The sequence below is a fragment of the Lissotriton helveticus genome, chromosome 5_1 (assembly GCF_964261635.1).
Source record: "Lissotriton helveticus chromosome 5_1, aLisHel1.1, whole genome shotgun sequence".
NCBI classification, from domain to species: domain Eukaryota; kingdom Metazoa; phylum Chordata; class Amphibia; order Caudata; family Salamandridae; genus Lissotriton; species Lissotriton helveticus.
The window spans coordinates 1,164,917,170-1,164,933,692 of NC_136065.1; the positions used below are offsets into that span (position 1 = coordinate 1,164,917,170).

Sequence of the window (16,523 nt, forward strand, 5' to 3'; positions counted from 1 at the left end):
TGGCCGGCCGCCCAATGGCAGCGCGGCCCGGCCAGAAGTCCCGCCCCCGCAGCCGCGACCTGGAAGTCAGGCAGGCCGGGGGCAGGAGAGAGGCAGGCGGAAGCTGCCCGCCGGGGCTCCCATGATGTGGAGAGAGCCCCGGGGCAGCCAGGAAAGTGCAGCGCCGGTGTTGCGGGGCTCCCATGGAATGGAGGGAGCCCCGGCCGAGGTGTCCGCCCGGAGCCACGAGAGCCCCGCCTCCCGAAGTCCCGGTCCCGAGATGGGGGACCGGGAGAAGCGTGGTGCACCACCCCTCGCCCCGAGAAGCAGCCGGTGAGTAGAGCTGCCTGGGAGGAGGGCGGGGGAGGAGAGAGCAGTTACTGAAGGCCCCACGCGCTGGAGGCCCTGTGTTCCTATGCAGCCCCCGCTTGACAGTGGGGCTGCTCAACGATGGGGGTATTTGTTGGCTTAAGGAGAAGGATGGCTCCAGAGGCGCCCCTCCCCCGTATTTGCAGAGCCTAGATGGCTCAAGGGGGCGCAGTTGTTCTGATGGGCCCATGCTTCCCCGCACAGCTCTTCCTAGGGGCAGAGCTGATTCCCAGAGCCCCGTGGCTCCAACGAGGGGGACATGTATTTTCTTTAAGGAACCAGAGGGCTCCTGTGCACCCATTATGGATTCACAGCCTGTGAAGGGCTCCAACGTTTTGGGCGCAGTGTTCCTGAGGGGCTAGTGAGAGCCCCAGGCGAGAGTTGTTCCCCAGCTGCCCAGCAAGTAGTGGGCAGCTGCACCGTTTAGGTATTTTGCTTCTAGGGACATGTTCTGGACTTTAGGAGTGAGGCGCACTCCTTCATCCCTGGCCTTTCCCCAGCTGCGCAGCACTTAGTGCCAGCTGCAGCGTTTAGGCCCCCCTGTCCTGTCCCTCAGCTGCCTAGCAAGTAGTGGGCAGCTGCTACGTTTAGGTTCTGGCGCAAGTGGCGCAACCTGGACCCTGGACTTTGATGTAAGTTCATGTTAATGTGATTTCTGCAAAGTGCTCTTTGCTGCACCGCTGAATGTGTTGTTGATACATCATGTGCCTTGTTTCTCTTACACCTCTGAATGAATGTTATGCATTGCATCATGTGTTTTGTCCCCAGGTCTATGCCCCTACTTGTATTGTGATACTGAGGTGGTTGTTCTTGCTAGTGCAGGTGGTGCTAGTAAGGTCCTGGTTCCCTGCGTGACCTATTCCTAGGGTGGTTAGGATTGCGTAGGGGGTACTTACCAGTTACCAGTGGGTACTGGTTGTGTGCTTCATGTCCTATTTTGTATTACAGTGATCTTCTGTTATAAGTGATCCCAAGGGCTTGATACTAAGCTTGCCCCCTGACCAGAGTCCCAGGACAAGTGGACTCTATGGTGCCTTCCCTGCCAAATTGCTGGGACTTGTCTGATCTCCCTGGGCACCTGGGGCCTCGCTGAAGTGTGCCTCGCTCGTTCCCCTCGGCAGCTCGTGCCAGAAGCCCGTCCAAGCCTCGAGCAGCGCCGCTCTCCCCTGAGCCGCGCCGCTTCGCTGAGCCGCCCGCATCCTGCCTCCCCCTCCTCTTCTGAGCCGCACACATTGGTCGCCCCAGAGAAACGCTTGTACCTTGCCGGCCGCTCGTCCAAGCCTCGAGCCGCGCCGGTCTCCCCTGAGTCGCGCCGCTTCGCTGGGCCGCCCGCTCAAGCTTACTAAGGAGGTCACTCGCATTATCCCGTGCAACCAGGACGGAAGGTACTGTCTGATAGGCTAGGTTCTAAGTTCTAGGCCTACAAGTATTGTATTGTTACTTCAAAAAGTGCTGATTCCTGACAGTGGTCCAGGTTGCCCTGTCTTGTAAATATCCCCTGTAAATTCTGCCCGTGCCTCTGGCACATTGTAAAAAGTGTGTTTTATCTAAATGTGTTTTGGTGTAATACAAAGGCTATTTTTTATATAACCTTGTGTGGAGTTTCCTTTGTGGTAGGTCCTGGGTGTTGTTGCTGGGGTGCGTGCGCAAATACTTAACTTACATCGCCTCCAAGTTTAGCCTTGCTGCTCGCGCCACGTTACCTAGAGGGTGAGCAGGGGTTATCTTGGCGTGTAACTCCCTTGCCCTGACTTGGGAGTGGTGGTCTCTGACTGACTTTGGCGAAAGCCCTGGCCAGCCAGGGATCCCATTTCCAACATTGGCAGCAGCGAGAGGATAAGGATTTGTGTTTGCGTTGTACCACAGTAGCGGCTGGCTGCACCACAAAACTCCGCATTTTAGATAAAAACATTTTGGGGATTATTGTTTTAAGTTTGCTGAAAATGTCATTTCTGTGGAAATGTGTTTCTTGTGCACTTTGAGTTAGGTGTCCCAAGCTCGGGAGGGTAGATCATCCCCCCTAAGTGCAGTGTGTTTTCTGGATTTCACAGAAGGGTGGGATCCAGTGGTGGCAGCATAAGTGTGTCCAGTGCATGTGTCCCCCGTCCCTGCCCTGGAGTAATGGTACCTGTGTCAAGTGTGGTCAGGTTGAGAAGTCAGGGGTGGTAGAAACTGCCTTACCAGTCTGGGGAGGGGTGTGTGTGGATGAATGGTGTGTGGCACTGGACATGTTTGTGAGTTCTCTGGATGGGGAGCTTGCTGAATGCTAGTTTTGCTCAGATATTTAAGTCCTGTGTGTTGAACTTTTCCCAAGAACGTCTGCAGACAGTGGAGCCTGCTTTTTGATTTCTGTGGTCTGTTGAGAGACAGAATTTTGGAGTTGGTAATGTTCTGGGAGGAGAGAGGCATAGGGGATGGAGTGATTCCAAAAGGAGTGTCTGAGGTGTCTTCCAGCCCAGCGTGGTGGAAGAGGTTCAGTGTAGCCCAGCTAGGTCTCGGTGTAGGGGCTCACGTCCTGTCTCAAGAGGAGAAGGAGTGGGTGGGACTGCATGTCTCCAGGTGCCCGAAACCCAGTGTCAGGGCCTGGAATGTTTCTGAAGGGAACATCCGGTCGGGGACCTAGGCTGTACCAATAGGTCATTTGAGGAGGATCTTCCAGAGTGTCTGGAAAACGTGGAACCTCTGTAACCAGGGTTCCAGTAGTTCTGGTGTCTGGCAGTACCGCTCCAGTTGGGAGGATGCAGAAGTCCAGATGGAGGGGTGCGAGGGGGATAGGTTCCCCAGTGGAAGAGCCAGTGGGTCAGGGGCCAGCCAGAAGGGTTGTGTCGCCAGGTAGTGACCATGGTGATGCCACTTCTGTCCTGAGTGTCAGGCAGACTTGTACACGACACATTAGTTGTGTCACCCTCAAGGAAGTCCTGGTGCGCCAGGCATCTGACCAAAGGGTACGTCCCTTGGTTGGGGAGCCAGTAGCCGGTGTTTCCGGATCTGGACGTAAGGGCAACTGTACGTGGTGTCCTGAAGTTACAAGAGGGAACTCCTGCCTGAAGAGAAGGAACCGGGTAAGCTGTATGGGGTATTGACCTGCAGTGGTTGCCTTGCTGCTGAAGGAGGAGAGAAAGTCTTAGATTTTTGTTTTCAACTTGTAGAAGTCCTGGTGCGCCAGGCATCTAACCAAAGGGTAGCGTCCCTAGGTTAGGGAGCCAGGTTCAGGTGGTTGCCTGTCCTGGACGGCAGGGCGACTGTAGCCAGTGTCCTGGCCGGTTTGTCTTCTAGGGGTACCCCTGTGAACACAGGTGGGGCTCATCTTAAGTGAAGAGACCCTGTGTTTCTCAGAAGGGGTGGTACAGGCCTAGCAGGGATCTTTAGGGTTCTTGGCTGAGGGTTGTGGTACTACCCTGAGAGCAGGTGGGGCCTACCTTAAGTGGAGGGACCCTGTTCTACAGTGGGAGGGTGCAGAACTCTGGAAGGGGGTCAGAGGGAGTCTGACCCCGGTGCATCCGGTGAATTTGAATCCCAGGTGGTAGACCAGTTAAGGGAGCTGTGACTCTGTCATGACCAGCCTGGTGTCCTGTAGGCACCGCACTGAGCCGCGTCTGCCTTCGGCCGCGCAGCCTATGCCGCTCGCCGTCCCCGTCTCGACGCGGTCCGCGAGCCGCCGCCTGCGCCGCATCTGGCAACCCGCAAAGTGCAACGCCTCACTACACCGTTCTTGTGCTGGTCTGACTGTGGTCACTGCTGCTGAGGAAGTCAGGTCCTTAACTGGTGGGAGAGTTGTGTTCTGGAGGGTGCTTCAGAAGTAGAGGTAGGGTGGGGCATTCTTGCCCGTGACCTCTGGTCAGCCTGAGGGTGCGGACCCTAGGTTGAAGGATCAGTGGTAGTTTGGAACTACACTGAGAAAGGGAGTGGAGAATGGCTATTGTAGGCCAGGGGTTACAACCCCCCACTCTGTGGATGGGCATGGACCAGTGGTATCTGGGTGGCCTAGGGCCTGGTCCTAGCCGTGGACAACTAAGGAGTACCAGTGGGGTAGCCTAGTTGGGCATGTTTTTTTTTTTAAGGATGTGCTTGTCTTATGGATCAACGTGGCGTAGAACCGGAGGGTGTCCCTGCAGTGCGGGCCCGCGTCCGTGTTCTATCGCCCAAGCAGGGAAGTCCATCACGGTGGTGATTGGCCTACCCTGCGTTTTGGCTGGAAGGGGGTTGTGTTGGACTTGGGCCTTGTGGCAGGTTCACCCCTGAACTTTTTGCCTTGAAATTATAGTGATTTCTGGTCTTTGCGCACTTTGACACTGTGGCGCAGTGTAAAGTGCGTGCGCTCCCTGAGTGCGTGTGTGAGATAGGCCTGCCCTCCCATAGGAATGCATGGGGAATGTGTGTGTCCCTGGTAGTTCCTGATGCGTGGGGAGTGCAGGCTCGAGTTTAGTATGTGTGAACTCGTGAGAATGAATGCTGCGCAACGGTATGCGCGGCTTGTATGTGTCTAGAAGGGAAGTGCTACTTCTGGACATTGAGATATGTGTGCAGTGAGGGTGCTGGAGCGTGATTGGCTGGAGCTGGCTGGCATGCCAGGCTCCAGGAAGTCTGGATGGGTCTGCCCGGTGGTGAGTGTGAGATTAGCATGAGTGATGTGTGGGAGGAGTGTACCTGTGTCCTGGATGGGCTGGGTTTTCCCCACACAATGCTGGCTCCGCCCCCCTGTGGTGTGTCTAACGACCCTAGCCTCCCCAGTGAATGAAATGGGTGGTTGGGCCATCAAGAGTGCTCCAGAACCAGCTGCGACTGGTTTCTCCCCCACCCTGCACCCTTAGACAAAGGATTTGTCTGTATAAAAAGAGGCTGTGACCTCTTGGAAAAGGTTCTTGTTTGCTGCTTGAATCTACCAGGGGCGTGCTGCTGCTTGGGCCCAGGGGGAAGGCTTGCCTCCCCTGGGCCCTGCCCAGCCCCTGGACTCCTGAAAAGCTTTGCTGGACTTTGGTCCCTTATAGCGCTTGGGAGCGCTGTTTATTCCCCTCTAGCGCTGTGCTTGGACTTTTGCTGGACGTGTGTTCCCCTGAGGCGCCTGGAGGCCCTTTGTCCTGTCTAGTGGCGCTGGGAGCGCTTGACTGGTGGCTTCTGGCGCCTCGAAGCGCTTGTGCGCTGTCCCTGGCGCATTGGAGCGCTTTGTGTCCTGCTAGCGCTGAGAGCGCTTTGTTTTTCCGAGGCCGGTGCCCACCCGGCGTTTGTTTGCACGCATTTTGCGTGAGGATCGGCGCAGGAGCCCACTCCGCTGTTTTTGCCGACCTCCGCGATCCACAGCCGGTGCCACCCGGCATTGCCCAGAGAAGGGGAGCTCATCCCCGTGATCCTTTCACTCGAGGGAGCCCACCCCTCGGTGAATTGCCCTCCAACCTCTGCAGGTCTGAAAACGGGCCGCCGCGCTGCCCGCGACGACCCGGAAGTGGTTGGCCGGCCGCCCAATGGCAGCGCGGCCCGGCCGGAAGTCCCGCCCCCGCAGCCTCGACCTGGAAGTTAGGCAGGCCGGGGGCAGGAGAGAGGCAGGCGGAAGCTGCCCGCCGGGGCTCCCATGATGTGGAGAGAGCCCCGGGGCAGCCAGGAAAGTGCAGCGCCGGTGTTGCGGGGCTCCCATGGAATGGAGGGAGCCCCGGCCGAGGTGTCCGCCCGGAGCCACGAGAGCCCCGCCTCCCGAAGTCCCGGTCTCGAGATGGGGGACCGGGAGAAGCGTGGTGCACCACCCCTCGCCCCGAGAAGCAGCCGGTGAGTAGAGCTGCCTGGGAGGAGGGCGGGGGAGGAGAGAGCAGTTACTGAAGGCCCCACGCGCTGGAGGCCCTGTGTTCCTATGCAGCCCCCGCTTGACAGTGGGGCTGCTCAACGATGGGGGTATTTGTTGGCTTGAGGAGAAGGATGGCTCCAGAGGCGCCCCTCCCCCCGTATTTGCAGAGCCTAGATGGCTCAAGGGGGCGCAGTTGTTCTGATGGGCCCATGCTTCCCCGCGCAGCTCTTCCTAGGGGCAGAGCTGATTCCCAGAGCCCCGTGGCTCCAACGAGGGGGACATGTATTTTCTTTAAGGAACCAGAGTGCTCCTGTGCACCCATTATGGATTCACAGCCTGTGAAGGGCTCCAACGTTTTGGGCGCAGTGTTCCTGAGGGGCTAGTGAGAGCCCCAGGCGAGAGTTGTTCCCCAGCTGCCCAGCAAGTAGTGGGCAGCTGCACCGTTTGGGTATTTTGCTTCTAGGGACATGTTCTGGACTTTAGGAGTGAGGCGCACTCCTTCATCCCTGGCCTTTCCCCAGCTGCGCAGCACTTAGTGCCAGCTGCAGCGTTTAGGCCCCCCTGTCCTGTCCCTCAGCTGCCCAGCAAGTAGTGGGCAGCTGCTACGTTTAGGTTCTGGCGCAAGTGGCGCAACCTGGACCCTGGACTTTGATGTAAGTTCATGTTAATGTGATTTCTGCAAAGTGCTCTTTGCTGCACCGCTGAATGTGTTGTTGATACATCATGTGCCTTGTTTCTCTTACACCTCTGAATGAATGTTATGCATTGCATCATGTGTTTTGTCCCCAGGTCTATGCCCCTACTTGTATTGTGATACTGAGGTGGTTGTTCTTGCTAGTGCAGGTGGTGCTAGTAAGGTCCTGGTTCCCTGCGTGACCTGTTCCTAGGGTGGTTAGGATTGCGTAGGGGGTACTTACCAGTTACCAGTGGGTACTGGTTGTGTGCTTCATGTCCTATTTTGTATTACAGTGATCTTCTGTTATAAGTGATCCCAAGGGCTTGATACTAAGCTTGCCCCCTGACCAGAGTCCCAGGACCAGTGGACTCTATGGTGCCTTCCCTGCCAAATTGCTGGGACTTGTCTGATCTCCCTGGGCCCCTGGGGCCTCACTGAAGTGTGCCTCGCTCGTTCCCCTCGGCAGCTCGTGCCGGAAGCCCGTCCAAGCCTCGAGCAGCGCCGCTCTCCCCTGAGCCGCGCCGCTTCGCTGGGCCGCCCGCATCCTGCCTCCCCCTCCTCTTCTGAGCCGCACACATTGGTCGCCCCAGAGAAACGCTTGTACCTTGCCGGCCGCCCGTCCAAGCCTCGAGCCGCGCCGCTCTCCCCTGAGTCGCGCCGCTTCGCTGGGCCGCCCGCTCAAGCTTACTAAGGAGGTCACTCGCATTATCCCGTGCAACCAGGACGGAAGGTACTGTCTGATAGGCTAGGTTCTAAGTTCTAGGCCTACAAGTATTGTATTGTTACTTCTAAAAGTGCTGATTCCTGACAGTGGTCCAGGTGGCCCTGTCTTGTAAATATCCCCTGTAAATTCTGCCGGTGCCTCTGGCACATTGTAAAAAGTGTGTTTTATCTAAATGTGTTTTGGTGTAATACAAAGGCTATTTTTTATATAACCTTGTGTGGAGTTTCCTTTGTGGTGGGTCCTAGGTGTTGTTGCTGGGGTGCGTGCGCAAATACTTAACTTACATCGCCTCCAAGTTTAGCCTTGCTGCTCGCGACACGTTACCTAGAGGGTGAGCAGGGGTTATCTTGGCGTGTAACTCCCTTGCCCTGACTTGGGAGTGGTGGTCTCTGACTGACTTTGGCGAAAGCCCTGGCCAGCCAGGGATCCCATTTCCAACAGGAGGGATGTTGGTTCTCCGCTGTGTTGGGACTGTCAACCTCTGGGTGATTTGGGCCATGATGCGGATGATGGTTGTCCTTTTGAGCCTGTAGTGGGCAATGACTTCCTTAGGCGACTGTGAGACTGGTGCGTTTTCGGTAGGTTCGCAGTCTTACTCTGTGCTGCCTCTGTAGTGGTCCGGGGGGCCGGGTCCGGGTCCTGGGGGTGGTGGCGGTCCTGGGGGTGGTGGGGGTCGGTGTTGTGGCCCTGTTGGGGATCCGAGCTACATGATAAGTAGCTCCATGACGTTGTTTGTTCTTCAGGTGTGGCTGTGTGCGGGGCTCTGTTAGCTACTGCAGGTAGTCAACCGGCTTTACACCTGCAGGTGGCAGGTGTTAAATACCTGCTGCTACAGCGGCTTATCGCGTGGTTGTGGTTCGCATCGCAGATCTTGCATTTAATGGTGAAAGTGGTGTTGTGGTTTTTTCGTGTGTTTTTGCACGGGTACGCCTACTCTGCATCTCATTAGGTTTAGTTGGTGGTGTCCACCGTTGAGATACATTATGGGGCAGTTATCGCAGGAATACAGGCGATGTCTGCAGTTTGCACCAGCTTGTGAATGGGGTGTTAATTCTATCTCCACATTTGTTGCGTTAGAGTGGGGATAAATCAGAGTTGAGTCCTTGTGAATATCCCCCCCAAGTGGTTTGTTTGCTTTTCTTTTCAGATTTGATCTGTCCTTGGCAATAAGCCAAACATCGAAGAATCCAACATCCATCTGGAATTGGATTTATTACTGAAACAGTTTGTGCAGCCTCCACCTAGCAGAGTGCCCTTGGACTATACTGAGAGCACCTACTGATGTCACCAGAAAGGAAATCAGTGATTGGTTAGAATCTCTTCATAGTCACTTTGTCTATAGACTTCGGATTAGCAATCTCGCAGAGATCACTGACAGATGTTTTTGTCTAGCACGCAGGGCAGCAGACTCATGTGAGGTCGCTAGTAATTGTGATTGTACTCTGTTAGGCTCGCCCTAGAAACTCCTGTGTTTGTCTGTGCGCCCCTTGACACTACGAGGTTGTGGGCGAGCTGTCAGTGTCACCCAGGCCTTCGGATCCAAAGACAGCGGGGACAAGAAGATGACAGCACCACAGGAGTCGGGGAAGAGCCTTGCAAACAGTAACTACGGGGAGGAGCTTCAATTAGAGGACACCAAGAGTTGCAACCCCCTCCCCACTCCAAGGACACTCGCAATTTAAGTTTTCATGCTTTGTACTTAAATGCTTCCACTGAAAGAACAGTTTTACCTCAAGATAAAATGGCATCTTACACCGCGCCTTAACACCTATCGCTCACCTTCTCTTGAACACTTGTCACTCTAGGGGGGTGGATTTTCAAACATTTTGTGCTGATTAGCGTCACAAAAGTGATGCTAACCAGCACAAAATGTTTTTTGTAAAATTTACATTGCAGTGCAAAACTTGTCTTGTGCTGGAAAGTACCCTACAATTAGTGCAAAGCACTGTTTTGCATTACTTAGCACCAAGGGGGCATTACATGGGTACTACATGGGCATTCCCATGCAACCACCCATGCCTTTTGACGCCAAACATTTATAGACAGGGTTTAGCGCCAACATTTAACACCACTTTAAAGGAGGCACTGACAGGAGAAATGCTTTTATTTCTCCTTTCTTTTCCGACTTTGCATCGGTGTTGCACTGTGCAGCACACATGAAAAGTGGGAAGAGCTTTAAAACTAGTATGGGCATGGTATTTTGTACAAGAAGGATAACTTATGTACAAAACCTATGTTAGACAAAGGCTCGCACTCTAATTCTATGGCTCTAAGGTGTTAGCATAGCGCTCGGCAGTTGAAATCAGCACCGGCACTAGGGAGAGGGGGGAGACAGCCATATCTCTAAAGATATGGCGCTGTCCTGCTACCTCCCTCTCACATAACGCAGCACAGCCTCTTTGGGTGCTGCGCTGCGTTGCGTGTATTTTTTGAAAATCTCCCCCAGGTCTGCAGTCCAGTGTCTATTCTCTTTTGGCACTTGATGCCGATCTCTGGAACTCTCTTCCAGAAGACATTTTGTAAGACATTATGGGCCAGATGTACAACCCTTACATTTTGCGACTCACAAATTGCATCGCTTTGCGACTCGCAAACTGCAGTTCACAACAGTGTCTCAGACACTGTTAGCAATTCCTAATGGAGTCAAAATTTGCCTGCCTCATTAATATTCATGAGGCAGGTGCAATGCGACCCCATTAGGAATGGCCAGCACTCAAAGGGATGGTGGCCTGCTGGGGTCAGCAGACCACCATGTCTGTGTCTGCTTTTTTAATAAAGCAGTTTTTCTATTTTTTAATTGCCGCCCATTTTCCTTAAAGGAAAACGGGATGCATTTTTAAAAAAATGAAACGTTTCAGTTTCATTTTTTAAGGGCAGGCAGTGGTCCCAGGGACCACTGCCTGCTCTTAAAAAATATTTTTGCATCCATTCCCAAAGGGGAGGGGGTCGCCTGGGGACCCCTTCCCATTTGCGAGTGGCTTGCCAACTACATGAAGTAGGTGGCTAACTGTGAGTGTTTTGCTGCTGTAAATGCGGTCGCAAAACAGTGGTACATTACATTGTGACTAGCTATTAGGAAGGGATGCCCCTTCCTAATAGCGAGAGTCGCGAACGCTATTTTGTGAGTCATGACTCGCTAAATAGCGTTTGTACATGTCAGGACCCTTTTTGCAGTCGCAAACGGGTCGATTTCCAATTTGCGACCGCAAAAACCGGTAGTACATCTGGCCCTATGTTACTCCAACTTCCGAAAGCTCTTGAAGACGCCTGAACATTTTCGGTGTGCCTTGAAGCTTTATTCTAAGGTGAGCAGGTGCTGTAGAATAGTTGTTATTAAATAAATACATCTGGAAATAAACCCTACCCTTTGTCTCTGGAAACGATTGGCTCTCTACGTCATAGAGGTCTCTAATTTCCGGTACAATTTGTTGTTGAGAGCAGTTACTTCAGCCAAAAGGAAAAGCTTGCATCTCTAATGACAAGTGACACAATCAGCGGTAGCAAGCCCTATATAAATCGAATTACAATACACTACAGTATAATACACTGCCTTGGAGACGTGCGTCTATTACCTCACTGACAAGATCTCCCGCCTTCTTCGCCTGTTGCACATCAAGGCTTCCTTCGGTCAGCCAGCCAACTCCTTTCATCCAAGTCAAATCCGCCCGGTACTTGAGCTGCAAAGAAAAACACACAAAAAAATGTGAGACAATTTAGACACCTGCAATAATACCAGTCGTGCATACACCACAAACTGAACCCCCACTGGGTGTGGTCAAGCCTGCCCTCGTTGGTGCAGTAGCTATAGGAATAGAAAAACGCTAATGTCTCTGCAGAAGGTTCGTATATTCATGAAAAGATACATAACTGTTTTCTTAGCACAGTTTCTCAATGTTTTGACTTTAGAATGAACCCGTTGTGAAGTTCTGTTATACTCTACTTCACTACTTAATGGCACGCATGTCGGATAAGTACAGCATGATGAATGTAAGGCCAATAGACCATGGAATGTGGCATGCTGATCTGTGAATTGGGCAGAGTGGCCTGTGAGCCTGTGAATGAAGCAATACTGTCCATAAATGAAGCAAAGTAACCAATGAATGAGGCAAGTGGACATGGATGAAAGCAGAGTGATCAATGAACGATTAAGGTTGGCCAGTGAATATTGTAGGATGTTCAATGAAAGACTAGGATGACCCAAGAAAGGCAAACTAAAGGTGGCGAGTGAAAAATGTATGGTAACAGGTGATTTATGAGTAGTAACTAGTTAAGGCGCATCTGAATAGTTAGTGATGGAACATATCGAGTAAATCTTTTCTAAAGAAGAGTTTGAACACAAGACACATGACATCAAGAGACTCACAGTGGCAAATAAGGTGCCTAGCAGCAGCTCCATGCCATCCGTTAGAATCCTACAGAATCATATACATAACCAGTGCCTGATGCCAACAATCACCAGAAAATCAGACACTAAATCAGATTATGTGATGCCTTCCATGGGTCCCGCCAGCCTATTCATACCTCACTCTGAAGGCCAGATGCCTTCTTGGCCCACTTGACCTTCATGTCCTCCGTAGGCATGGTGTACTCATGCAGCCTCTTCCTGTAGTCCAGGTCGCTAGCCAGGGCCTGCGCTTTCTTGGCATGTTTGATGTTGATCATATCGAGTGGCAGGTGGAAATGGGTTTTGCTCTCCTTGAAACCTTTCTTGTACTCGACCTGGAAAGTGCAAAGGAAGAGGGTTTGGTCATAATGAAGTGAGGAAGTAGAGAGGCATGGTTGGAGCCATCATTGTGTTGGTCAACCCATTGTAGCTTTAGAATACATTGGATACCAGCTAAGTAGTGTTTCTTTAGAATAGTTATCAAAATCCCCCATGAACCTGTGGGAACTCAACATGACATTATTTAAAAGCCATGGAAAGGGCCATTATGAACAGGCAGTAAGGTTGTCATGGGCAGTGTTAAGGTACCTTTGCTTCTCTTTTGTACTAAGCCTATTTCCACAGTCATGCTCCAAACTTTAAAGGAAATATGAATGAAGGTTACCTCACTGCTCATCTTGGCCACTTGCAGCGAGTGAAGAAGTCGAGAATCACTCGTCCCCATGGCTTTGCCTTTTGATTTTTCATAGGCTTCTCTGTATTTTAGCTTTCAGGGAAGAAATAACGAATACAAATAGATTACCGTAAATGTTATTGGTCATTCAAAAAGACAGAATAAGCACAACTGTGAGTATTAGTGACATTATTCTGTTCATAATAGTACTATACACAAAATTATAAAAATGAGTTCTAAGCATTTCCAATTTACAGTTGACTATGTAGATAGAGTGACCTAAAGAAATCGATTGTGGCTACGCTAGAACTTGACCTTGCTGACTACTTCAATTCATTTCCCATGAATATTAGGCAAAAACTCCGGACCACACCAATGATTAAGAAATAGCCAGAAAATAATTGTCCTACAGTAGTTTGACGACCAATGGAAAAATCCTAACAAAGTCACTGCACAACCTGCGACAAGCATCACATGATACTGGCCCATGTTGAGCCTTAGCTGAAGACTTACAGCCAGATAATGATTTTGTCACAATGAACTAGCCGACCCACATGCACTCCCTTCGGGTACGACAGCCTTAAGGCAACATAATAACTGAAGTAATAGGATGACCAGTGAATGTAGCTGTGAAAATATAGTATAAAGAGGGGATGCTACGCAATTGCCAAGCATACTAATGGTGCGACAGTGGTCACTAATTGGGGTTGGTATGGAGGGTGGGTAAGACATCCAGCAGGCAACATGTTGAGGGTCACAAAAGGCAAGCAGGGATGAGGTACAACTATGCGACCAAAGTTTAAGGGTCTGCATTACTAATAAGGGAATATAGGACACTTTATAGCCAGTTTGTTGACATTTTAGACACAATTTGGGACAATATTAGGCCACTACTTAGGAACACATTCAGGCATGAAGCAAAAACTTCAGGTTCAAAGAATAAAGACCTCCTTTGAGGAAGATGACTTACATTTATAAAAATCAAACAGGTTCTCTTAGTGGGCTATACCACAGACGAACTGTGCTCAAAAGTGTTTTCACCCATGTTGTCCTCCTTTCAGAACAAGTATTGGCAAAGCCAATCTCCCTCACTTTGCCAATGATTGTCGGTTGTTTGCAAAAATTGTTCCAACATTGGCATAAAGAATAGCGGATGCTGGCCATCTTCCAATGGTTTTTTCTTTTCTTTAACTATGGCGATCACCTCCCTTGATGATACATGGCGTACATCTTGGAAGTATAGAATACATGCTTCCAAGATAGTTGCACATTGCAATTACTTGTCAATTCTGGGGATCACTGAGCACCTGGCCCTGCACACTCCACCCATTAGACTAGTTTCCCTTCAGATCTGAAAATTTAATAACATGACTATAAAGGCGTGGGGAGTAGTATGGTATTTAACACAACCAACAAGGAAATAACTCTTAACCTGAATTAACATTTATTCTTCTTGTTTTCTAAAAGAGAATGTTGTAACAAAAATTCCAGAGGATCATATTGAAAAAAATCATTAATACAATTTGTCACTATTGTTCACAAAATATGATCCTGCATGTTGCCTTTAAAGAGCATACATTCTTGTTATTCATAGTTCATATTAAAACAGAGCATATACAGCTAACACGTGTTTCACGGTAAAAACACCGCTTCTTCAGGGTCTCAAATTATCTTTGATATAACAATTGTTCTTGATTAAAAAACAGCAACTGGAAGGTCAACTGTGTCATCCCCAGTAAGATAACTGATGAAATCAGCACATCACTGGTGCCCAAACATTTTAACAGCTGGGCATATCCACATCTAGTAACTTAACGCCATGTCGCTACAAATATATCACTACAAATTCTGAACACCCCAGTCAGGATTATAGGCATGCCAAGACTTAAAAAATAATTATCCCTGGTTCCTGAACTTCCAAAGCACAATGCCGCCACAAAAATGAAGATGTTACAATGTTTGCGTGGGGTGAGCTGTAGGCAGGGAGGTGCACATATCATCAGAAATCTTACTGGGGATGACACAGTTGGCCTTCGAACTGCTGCTTCTTAATTACAAACAATTGTAATATCAGAGATAATTTTAGAGGAACCAGGGCTTATTATTTTTGAAGACTTTACATACCTAGAATCCTGACTGGGGTCTTTAGAATTTGGAGTGATTATGAGCGCATTCGTAGCGACATGGGGCCCGATGTAGGTCGGTCGGTAACGGCCGAAAATCGGTATTTTCGGCCGTGACCGATCGGTAAATAGGTGATTGGCATGTAGGGGGCTTTATTTTACCGAATCGGTAAAATTCGGTAATTTAAAATCTGTAAATCTATTTCACCTACATCTGGCCCATGGTGTTGAGCTACTAGATGTGGATATGTCCAGGTGTTACAATGTTTGTATGGGGAGAGCTGTAGCCAGTGATGTGCAGATATCATAAGAAATCTTACTGAGGATAACACAGTTGAGCTTCCAATTGCTGTTTATTATTGATGAACAATTGTAATATCAAAGTTAATTTTAGGGCCCAGAAAAAGCGGTGTTTTTTTCACGAAAAGTGTTGGCTGTATATGCACTGGTTTATTATGAACTATGAGTACCAAGAATTTGTGATGTTTAAAGGCAACTTGGAGCCTGAGATTTTGTGAACCACATTGACAAACTGTATATTATGATTTTTTTTAAATATGATCGATCTAATGGATGTTGTGTTAAGAGGTTCTCTTTTATCAAACAAGAAGAATACATGTTAATTCAGGTTAAGAGGTGTTACCTTGTTGGTTGTGTCAAATACCATACTACTCCCCACCCCTTTATAGTTGTACATTGCATCAAGACACGACATGTGAGCCATCTTAGAAGTATTAAAAAATAATGATCCAGGATGGCTAATATTATCTTCTATATTTCCAAGTAGGCACATGTCGTGTCTACATGCCACATGCGGGCCATCTTGGAAGTATAGAAAGTACAACTCCAAGATGACTCACCACTGCCTTTGACTTTGCCAGAGCTGGTGCAATTTTACAAGGTCTGGCAAATCCATCATTGGAGGACAGTGTGCTGCAGGCATCTGATAGTGAAGACCAGGCCTGTCCAACAGTCTCTCACATCCACGAATGGTACAGCCACTTTAAATGGACTTACGGCAGTGGGCAGCAGAAGAGAGGCCTGGGAGGGGATAGAGAAATGGACATTGCGTGTGCTATTGCAGAGCTCGGTGCAAGAAGACGAGAGAGAAAGAGGGCCACTGGGCCACAACAGAACTTGATGTCAGAGAATGGTTGTGAGAAGAATAAAAGGGTAGTAATGGGAAAGGAACACAGTGTGACTGGGTTTGGGGTGGTGGGGGTGGTCACAGATACTGGGTGCATGGGAAAGAGTGTGAGAGCACAAGGAAAATAGAGACTGTGTGCAAGACACAAAGAGAGAAAGAGAAAAGTGAGAGAAAGACAGAGAGAGAGAGAGAGAGAGAGATGGAGAGAGAGCTATGAAGGAGTGAAAGGAGCGAGGCAGTGATGCCATGTGTGATAAATTACAAATGCATAAATAAACAGAAAAAAATTGTTTCATGGCATCAGCCGTGGAAGGACACACTAACCCAATAAATACTCGGGGTGACACTATATTCTCTGGGGTGGGTAAAATGCAAGAAGTGGGAGGAAAATCATCTATTCGGATAGAGGGAATTCATATATATATATAAGAAAGCCATGCAATCACGAACAATGGCGAACCAAAGCCCACTATAAGTATATGTTAAAGTATTGGTTAAAATGCTGTCTGCAGAAACAGGTGCCCATGTATAAAATATTCAGGAAACCAAAAATTACTAGGTTCCACAGATTCAATCATACTGCTCATGAAAGCACACAAGAAAGGCTATCACCAAGGCTATCATAAACAGTCATTCCTATAAAGAAATCAGATGGTAAAAGAATGTCATCTCGAT

General features: G+C 49.8%; 1 protein-coding gene across 1 annotated transcript in view; it reads right to left on the reverse strand.

Annotated features, from left to right (window-relative positions):
- Window positions 1-16,523, reverse strand: part of NRAP (nebulin related anchoring protein) — a 417,859-nt gene that overhangs the window by 187,802 nt on the left and 213,534 nt on the right. Inside the window, exons 18-20 of the mRNA XM_078643841.1 lie at window positions 12,570-12,671; window positions 12,043-12,240; window positions 11,094-11,198 (exon numbers count right to left, since the gene is read on the reverse strand). Coding sequence (XP_078499967.1) covers window positions 11,094-11,198; window positions 12,043-12,240; window positions 12,570-12,671 — 405 coding nt within the window. The remainder of the gene's footprint in view (window positions 1-11,093; window positions 11,199-12,042; window positions 12,241-12,569; window positions 12,672-16,523) is intronic.